At 47.8% G+C, this 9,598-nt stretch overlaps 1 protein-coding gene across 1 annotated transcript; it reads right to left on the minus strand.

The window, feature by feature from the left end:
- Positions 1-1,174: 1,174 nt before the first annotated feature.
- Positions 1,175-9,390, minus strand: LOC147825133 (uncharacterized). Its single transcript, XM_087187556.1, has 2 exons — positions 8,980-9,390; positions 1,175-3,093 (listed from the first exon to the last, which is right to left on the minus strand). The coding sequence occupies exon 2, from the start codon at positions 3,050-3,052 to the stop codon at positions 1,841-1,843; it is 1,212 nt and encodes a 403-aa protein (XP_087043682.1). The 5' UTR covers positions 3,053-3,093; positions 8,980-9,390; the 3' UTR covers positions 1,175-1,840.
- Positions 9,391-9,598: the final 208 nt, after the last annotated feature.

Here is a 9,598-nt window from a genome sequence, read left to right on the forward strand (position 1 = left end):
ACAATAAAGTGTAGGGGTTGGGAACAATAGGGTGTAAGGGAAGTACAGTGGAATTGATGCCCCTTAAGTCTTGTGCTAATCAGTAGGAACAATTTGTTTTTAAAAATGGAAGGACAGGAGTGTTGTAGGGGGAGTTAGTTGGTCTGAGAAGTTCCTTGTTGAGTAGACTGGTAATTACAGACTTTAATCCTTTTAAATGTTTTAAGGCTAAAGGGTATTGGGGAACATTCAGAAATTGAGTTATATCTTTGAGAGAGATCTGAATGGAAGGGTGATATTTAGCCACAGAAGGGATGGAGTTGCCCCAGACCAAGGGGTTAATATAAAGCTCCCTAGGAGAGGGTGAAGTTAGATTGGGGGTTGAGTCAGTCAGGGGGAGCAGCCAGGAGCAGTAGAATATCGGTAGGATCTGTATTGGCTGAGTGACGGGTTAGTGAAGCCCTGAATTTAGTTAAAATATCCCTCCCTAAGATGAGAGTAGGACAGCTAGGAATAACCAAGAAACTATGTGAAAACATACTGCCTAGCAGAGAACAAGCTAGGGTTGGTGTACTTAGTGGGCTTGAGGGTATTCCCTGAACTCCCACAATAGTTACTATGGAGGGATGGGTAGGGCCTGAGTACTGTGGTAAGGCTGAGTAGGTAACCCCCATGTCAAGTAAAAAAGAAATAGACCTACCTGAGATGCTGACAGTTACCCTGAGCTCTTTGAGAGTGATGGCCAAGGGGGCTGCAGATGACCCTGGACACCGTCAATCCTCTGTCACTGATGAGCTCTGCCAGAGATGTCTCTGCACCTGCTGACTGGGTTTGAGGAGGGGATGGCCTCTTACCTATTTGGTGAAAGGGACAGTCAACCCTGCAGTGACACATCTCCTTGCATTCAGGACAAGGGCCAGGTGGTAGCTTGGGATTGGGGCATTCTTTGGCCCAGTGTCCAGTCTGATTACACTTAAAGCAGGCCCCAGGAGGCCCATCATGAGTAAATGTCCTTTTGCAGGATAGTGGTTTACCCAGTAGTGCTGCTGCCAGCATCTGGTAATTAGCCATCTTTTGTTGTTTTGCTTATTCCTCATGGTGATTTGTCCCGGCCCGCGGGTAAGTCAACGGAGACCCTAGAGGGGGAGCGAGGATGAGAGGGGACAGGGGACACGAGAGATGGAGACAAGACAGGTTTCTGATCAAGTCTCGTTTATTGCAGAAGCTGTTACAACATATATACCGTAGGGCTAGAGGGGAGGAGCAAGAGGAGGGTACTGGGGCTACTTCCTTGTTGCCGGGTAGATTTGTAGCAGGCCCGGATATGTCCGTAAAAGGCACTCAAGATTTCCAGCGGGGGGGGGGGCAGGGCCCCCTACAGGTCCTCCCTTTTAAAATTATTTTTTAGAAAAGCGTCAGGAGAATCAAGCCTGCGGGGGCTGAGCCTGTCTTGGGTCAGAGCAACATACGTGTCTGCACCGTGCACCTTACCCGTCATCGGTTAACCAGAGAATCAAGGCTCTGGCACCTGTCTTAGGCGGCACACGAGGGCTCTCTCATTGCATGGCACGTTTGCTCAGTTGCCCGTCATTGGCTTGCCAGCCCGCTCACCAGGTGGGGCGAGAATTTTACGCCGTGGCAGAGATGGAATCGGCCCATGTAGCGTATGTCCAGCCAACATCCTGACAGTAATTTACCGCTGATTTTGACGTACATCTTTGTCTCCATTATAGCTCCAGGGGAAATCACAACCTTACAAAATCAGAACTATCCGAGGACATTTTAGTTACTAAGATTAACATAGGTTAAAATACAAAGGGGAATACAAGGCTTTTAAATCATATCAGCCTGAACCTTTTATCTAAAAATCAAAGCGATTTCTACGTATAAGCATTGGTATCCATTGTATGCAGCAGCATGACAATAACAGACAAACACATACAATTGCAATGGCAAGAAACAATTGTTTTACCCATTGTAGGTTGGGTAGCCATGAGGTCAACCATTTAAATAGGTCTCCGCCATCCTCATTGTGCACCTTATTAGCCAGGTCTTTCAATTGTTTTATTGTATCATCGATTTTTTCTCCATTGTCAGTCAAATTAAAACAACACATATTTTTTATTTTTTCACAGCCCTGGTGATGAAAAAGCAACAAATAATCTATTGCTGCTCGATTATCCAAAATAGCTTGTCTTTGTTCCTGTAATTCTTGATTAATCAACGCCAGGGCGGTGGAGGTGGCATTCAATCCTTTTACCACTTTACAGGCTAATCTTCGTACTGCCGCTTCCGCGTGTACCCCGATGGACGGCAGAGCAACAAAAGACCCTATCATGACTAACACTTCTGCATCAGTCAATAGACCCACATCATCATTACATCCCGGGGCGGTATACGGCGACCACCGTCTAATTCGATTAGGTACAATCAAATCAGTTCTGTCTGGTAATATCACAGCCAACCGACTCAAGCAACAACGAGTGTCACTCAAGTTGGCCGGAATGTAATTAAAAGTTTCCCTTTCACAAGTGTAAAACCAACCCATTGGCAAAGAGACATGGCAATTACTATACATAATTTCTTGTTCAACACGGCAGGACATGTTTTCCAAACGTTTAACTTGCAGACATTTAGTTGTACAATTTCTGTATACAGCACATTCGGTCTTATTAGACATAATTACCTTAGGTGAATATAATTTGACAGCATTCTTGGGCCTGCGACAAGTAGCAGATCCCCAATTGTAACTATCTGCATACGTGAGATTTTTTCCTGGGATATCTTTAAACAGAGTATAAGGCCGCAATGATTCCAATGGGGTACATACAGGAACGAGGCAACTTCCCAACATATAATGAAAGTTTACATCAGCACTTAGACAAAACTCAGACAAGTTGAGCGAGCCTGCCAACTGAATCCATATATTTTTCACGTGGTCTAACCCTTCTGAAGGCGACACCACCCATACCCTGGTCAACAACATCAGGGGAACTAGGCATTTCCAGCTCATCCTATTCTTGTTTTCGGATCGTTCATTCAGCCAGATGTCCTTCATGAGTTCCCTCTTCATTGTGCGCCGGAGGTCCAAACTTTAAATGATGACGATGTTCCCTAAGATCACATGATATAAATTTCACTAAGGAGTCCCTTTGAGGAATTAAGACCAGAACAATATTTTCTGGGTGGCCACTTCTATATTCATCAAAGGGAGTTCCCATCTAAAAATCACTCTAATCTAATAAATTCCAGTGATACCTTGATCCAAGAGAAAAGCATATCTTTAACAAAATAACATCATCAATGTAACAATGGGTGAATATCCCTTAAAGAGAAAAGAACATTTTGAGCTCAATTACATGACCACAAACAACAAACACTAGACAAACATGTAAGACGGTGTAGAACATCAGGGTGCACCCAAACATTACTAGATAAGCTGAATTATATCCTTGCTCATTTTAAATTGAAATTGTGGGCGCCATTGTTAACTGATCAGGATTGGACAACGTCAGGTCATCGGCATCATCAGCACGCCCATCAACTTGTTTTACTAGGCGTTCTGGGAGCCATCTGGCTGACTTCATTTCCTTGGAGTAAATACACACCGATCCTCGGCCCCAGATAAGTACAGGATCGGGCCCGTGCCATGAGTGGTCCAGGGGGTCTTTCCACATCACCGAGGCAAATTGTCGTTGCGTCTCTGGTTGCCAGAAACGATTGGCTGCAGATGAACCTTTGGCATCCAAATTTAAGAAGTTAAGAATAAATAGTGCATGTGATATCAGGTTTCTAGGAGACCCCTTGGTAGGGTACCATTCCCCCTTTTTTATTTTGTCTAAAGTAATTTTGAGTGTGAGATTAGCCCTTTCTATAATGCCTTGTCCTTGAGGATTATATGGGATTTCCATTATATGTGTTATTTCAAATTGTTTGCAAAAGTTGGAGAAGCCAGAGCTGGTATAGCCGGGACCATTGTCTGTTTTAATTTGTTGTGGACATCCAAGTACTGAGAAGGCAATGAGGAGATGAGCGATGACATGTTTAGTAGCTTCCCCGGACTGCAGGGTGGCAAATATGAATCCACTATAGGTATCAATGTTGACATGTATATATTTAAGATTTCCAAATTCAGGGTAATGCGTGATGTCTATTTGCCAGAGGGCATTTGGAATCAAGCCACGAGGATTAACTCCCAGATGAGGTGTAGGAAGGTGTAGAGTGTACGTAGGGCAGGCCTTAACAATTTGTCTAGCTTGTTTTCTAGTAAGTTTATACATAAGGCGAAGCGTGTGAGCATTAAGATGATGCAGTTGGTGTGCCTTTTGTGCCTGGTCAATTGGAATGGGGGCATCAGTATTTATTGAACAGGCCAAAACTTGAGGTCTTGTAGCTAGGTCTGCTAAGCAGTTGCCCTGTGTGAGTGGGCCAGGTAAGTTAGAGTGGGCACGAAGGTGTCCAATGAAAAAGGATTCGGATCTCTTTCTGATTAAATCTTGTAATTGGAGGAAGAGACCACCAGTCTGAGAAGCAAGTTTGATCAATCCACATGTTTCCAATAAGGGGACAGATTGAGCAATATAAGCACTGTCAGTAAAAAGATTAAAAGCTCGGGCAGGGAATGTAGAAAAGACCGCTATAACTGCCTGCAGCTCGGTTAATTGGGCCGAAGAGTGGGCGGTTTGGAACTGGGCAATGTTATCGTCCCACACATAGGCAGCCATCCCAGTGGAAGAACCATCTGTAAAAACGGATAGGGCTTTTGGCAGAGGAGAACAAGAAGTGACCTTTGGGAAAATGAAGTCATGTCTGTTAGCAAAGTCAATGAGTTTGTTGGGAGGATAGTGATTGTCCAATAATCCTGAATAAGAAGCGAGAGCAATTGGCCAGGAATCGGTAGTCTGCATAAGCCAATCGATTTGATCTTTAAGGTAGGGTTGGATAATGACATCAGGTTCCTTTCCAAAGTACATCTTTCCATGGTCTCTACCTAGAACAATCAGGTCTGCAACTGCAACATAATAAGGGTAAAAGGCCCGCTTAGGGGAAACTGGGAGATGAACCCATAAAAGGGGAGCGGTTTGCCAAAAGACAGCGGTGGGGGAGAGAGAGGTTCTGCAAACGATATATTGTAAAGGAGAGTTATAATCTACAAAGGTAATTGTCTGATTTTGAATGGCTTGTTCTACCGTGCTAATGGCTTTGCGTCCCTCAGCAGTGAGCTCCCGAGGCGAAGTGGGGTGGCTATCACCTTGCAGGGTATCATAGAGAGGCTTCAGGTCATGTTTAGTGAGCTTTAAATAGGGCATAAGCCAATTAATATCTCCGAGCAGTTTTTGGAAGTCATTCAGAGTTTTAAGACCGTCCAGCCGCAAGGTGAGTTTCTGGGAGGAAATATGACGTCCCTTCATCTGAAATCCGAGGTAACTGTAAGGGTCTTTTAGTTGAACCTTATCAGGGGCAATCTGGAGGCCACAAGATTCAAGGGCCCGCCGAAGGTCAGCATAACAAGCCAAAACCTCACTTCCCAATTGTCCCGCCACGAGAATATCATCCATGTAATGGATAATATACATTTGAGGCCAATTGTCTCGGGTGGATTGAAGTGTTGTGGCTACAAATGACTGGCACAGGGTGGGACTATTGGCCATGCCTTGGGGTAGCACTAGCCATTGAAAGCGCTGCATTGGGGCGCAGAAATTGGTCGCCGGGAGGCTAAAAGCGAAGCGTTTTTGATCTGCAGGATGTAAGGGAATGGTGAAAAAACAATCCTTTAAATCAATAATAACCTTATAATATCCAAGGGGGATGGCTACCGGTGAGGGAAGACCGGGTTGTAAAGCTCCCATGAGTACCATAGTTTTATTAACTGCTCTGAGATCTTGCAAGAGCCTCCATTTTCCCGACCGTTTTTTAAGGACAAAAATGGGAGTATTCCAAGGGGAGTGGCTAGGAATGATATGGCCAGCATGAAGCTGCTCTTGCACCAGCTGTTGAGCTGCTAACAACTTCTCCTTGGAGAGGGGCCACTGATCGACCCACACTGGATCATCCGAGAGCCAGGTGATCTTTTCAGCATGGACCGCAGGAGTGTCAGCGACCCCTATGGAAAATGGCCCAACCCTGCTCGAGGGGGCCGAGGGACAGGCTCAATGGGGTGAGTAAGGCTAGTAGGGTGTTTTCCCAGCCCTGTTCCTGGAATGTACCCATTTTTAAACATCTGCATAGTGACAATTTCATTGGGGCTGGAAATAATTATCCCCATTTGTGATAATAGGTCTCTCCCCCATAAATTAATGGGTAACCCTGAGATGATATAAGGTTGAATGGTGCCCTGATTACCATCTTGGTCCCTCCAGGTCAGATCTTTGGCACTTTGTTTAGGATTTTGACTCTGCCCTATACCCTTGAGATGGGTGAGGGTGTCCTTTAATGGCCACGCCTGAGGCCAATCCTCTCCCTTTATGATAGTTACATCGGCACCAGTGTCGACCAACCCAGAAAACTGTCTCCCATCTAACCACAAGGTCATGAGAGGCTTTTGTGCTGAAAGTACCTCCGACCAGTAGACATCAGATGAGCCGAAACCCTGGCTGCCTCGGGCGTTTTTAAGAGCCTTATTAGAGGTGGAGAGAAGGGGAAGGAGTAACAATTGGGCAAACCTTTGGTCTGATTGAATGGTATTAATAACTTTGGGGGAAGAAACCATAACTTTAATTTCCCCAGAGTAGTCACTATCAATCACTCCTGGGTAAACCAGCAGTCCATTCATGGTACTGCTGTTTCGGCCTATTACGAGGCCAAAGGTCTCCTTAGGTAAGGGTCCAAAGACTCCCGTAGCAAGGGCCTGAACTCCCATTTCTGGGGTTAATACTGTGTGGGTGGTGGCACTGAGGTCCAATCCGGCACTTCCTTTTGTGGCTCTGACGAGGTCTGAAATGGATTGCTGTTTATTGGAGCAAAATTGAGCACCCCGTAAATTTCTTTGGAATTGGGGGCCCGGGGCTGGCCCCCTTTCCCGTTTCCCGAATTCAAACCCTGGAGAGGGGGGAGGGGTCGACCCTGGGCATCAGTCTTGGATCGGCACTCACTCGCCCAATGCCTCCCCCGATTGCATCGGGGGCAGGGCCCTGGGGGCGGAGCGTCGGGGCCCTGCATTTTAGCGGTCGGGCATTCTCTAGCAAAATGGCCGATGGCCCCACACCGGAAGCATTTATTGCCGACGTGGCGTTGTAAGAATTGTTTGACTGTGAAGCCTTGCATGGCGGCCGCCATGGCAAGGCCCTGTTGGTAGGCGGCCCCAATCTCAGAACAAAGGCGAATGTAGCCGGAAAGGTCAGTTTTCTTTTTATAGGGGCGGATAGCGGCCTGACAGGCGGCATTGGCGTTCTCAAAAGCAAGCTGTTTAACAAAATCTGTCCCTGTCTCCGCGCTCCCAAAAATCCGGCCTGCCGTCGTGAGAAGGCGGTGGACAAAGTCCGCAAACGGCTCGTCCGGCCCCTGCCGGATATTAGTGAGGGAGGCACTCACGTCTCCTTTGGAAGGGAGTTTCCTCCAGGCCCTAGTGGCTGCGGTCTGAATCTGGGCATACAACCCCACGTCAAATTGCATTTGCTGGTCGTTAGTGGCGTAGGCCCCCTCCCCAAGAAGCATGTCAAGCACCCAACCATTCCCCGCCTGAGCATTGCGTCTAGCGGTCTCTCGACAATTCTCAACATACTCAGATTTCCATAATAAGTAGTCACCTCCTGCAAGGGTGGCACGGGCCAGAGTCTGCCAATCAATTGGGGTGAGCCAATTTTCTGCCACCGATTCTAGAATAGCCATGGTGTAAGGTGCAGTGGCCCCGTACTGAGCCGCAGCCGTTTTAAGCTCTTTAATAACCTTAAAATCAAAGCCGCCATGGTGTCTCCATGCCTGACCCTGTGCGTCAACAGTCTCAGTGACAGGGAAGGCTTTCACGGGCTCAAGTTCTAGGGGTACCCTTGACCCGGACGGCACCCTGGGGGTCGCCCCTCTAATGGGGGGTCGTGGCTTATGGGTGTCCTCTCTAGGGACATTTCCATGAGCCTTGCCTGTTCTTAAGCCCTCAAGCTGGGTAATAAGTTCTTGATGTTCCTTTTCTAACCTTATCTGTTCTTTTAGAAAGTCTATTTTGTCCCGGAGTTCCTTTTGGGGATCAACAACAGGATAGGCCAAAGCGGGAGTGCTGGGGCCTGGACGGATATAAGGAGGGGGGCACCCAGAGCCGCCCCGCAATGCTTCCCCCGCAGACTCGTCAGTTCCGGAGTCCTTTTGGGGTGGATCTGGGGGCGGAGGCAAGCAGCGATAGGCTTGAAGGGAGGGATATAGGGGCGGAACCTCCCGCGAGGGTGGGGTTGCCTTAGAGGCAGTGATGGAGGAAGAGGAAGCGGGGGTCCGGCAAGGCTTTGCCTTGTAAGGCTTGGCAGGGATCGCGGCCGTTTGGGATTGGTCCGAGGGAACATTATGTCCGTCGGGGGTGGGATCATCATCACTGTCAAAGGACATCAAGTCCTCTTCCTCGTCTGGCGAGGAAGGCGTGGCCTTAACTGGCCTGGGTCCCGGCGCCATATTGGCGTCCCGGGGAACTGCGTCAGTGTCACCAGCGGGTGTCAGCTCCTCACCACTACGGAGGGCTACCTCCCCAACCTGTATAGCCTGAGCTACCAGTGGATCCCTTGCTTTTTGGGAAATAATATCATTAATCAAATTCCAATATGAGAACGCCACAATCGGGACCTTCCCGGGTCCGCAAGTGGCATAATAATCCTGGAGAGCCTCCCCCACCTTTTTCCATCTCTCTTCGTCAATGGTTCCCTCAGCAGGGAACCAGGGACAGAGATGTTTAATAAAATCAAAAAATTTCAGCAATTGTTTGACTGTAACCTTTACCCCTCGTGCCTGTAATGTCTTCTTGAGACCTTGCACAAACAGTTCCTGCTGACTAATGCCCTGTCCCATAATCGCTGCTCAACTTACCGAGGTGCAAAAAGACGGCAGGTCCACGTCAATCGCAAGCCTCTTCTATGTCGAGTATGCTCTTCGTTCCTCAATCTTAATCTTAGGGCCCCTGAGCAGCGTCCTTCACTGGATCCCCCGTTCTCTGGCCCCACGTTGGGCGCCACTTGTCCCGGCCCGCGGGTAAGTCAACGGAGACCCTAGAGGGGGAGCGAGGATGAGAGGGGACAGGGGACACGAGAGATGGAGACAAGACAGGTTTCTGATCAAGTCTCGTTTATTGCAGAAGCTGTTACAACATATATACCGTAGGGCTAGAGGGGAGGAGCAAGAGGAGGGTACTGGGGCTACTTCCTTGTTGCCGGGTAGATTTGTAGCAGGCCCGGATATGTCCGTAAAAGGCACTCAAGATTTCCAGCGGGGGGGGGCAGGGCCCCCTACAGTGATTGAACACCTTAAAAGCGACATTCCAGAGATTGGTTTGTGTGGATCAGGGGTCCTCCTCAACCCTTTTTAGTTTTTTCCTGATGTCAGGGGCAGACTGTGAAATAAAATGGGTGTTAATAACAATCGTGCCTGCCTCAAATGTGGGATCAATTTTGGTATATTTTTGAAGAGCATCAGCCAACCTAAAAAGAAA

This window comes from Heterocephalus glaber, unplaced genomic scaffold, assembly GCF_053883595.1.
Source record: "Heterocephalus glaber isolate CG9 unplaced genomic scaffold, H.glaber_assembly_v1.0 deba00001509, whole genome shotgun sequence".
Lineage (NCBI taxonomy): Eukaryota > Metazoa > Chordata > Mammalia > Rodentia > Bathyergidae > Heterocephalus > Heterocephalus glaber.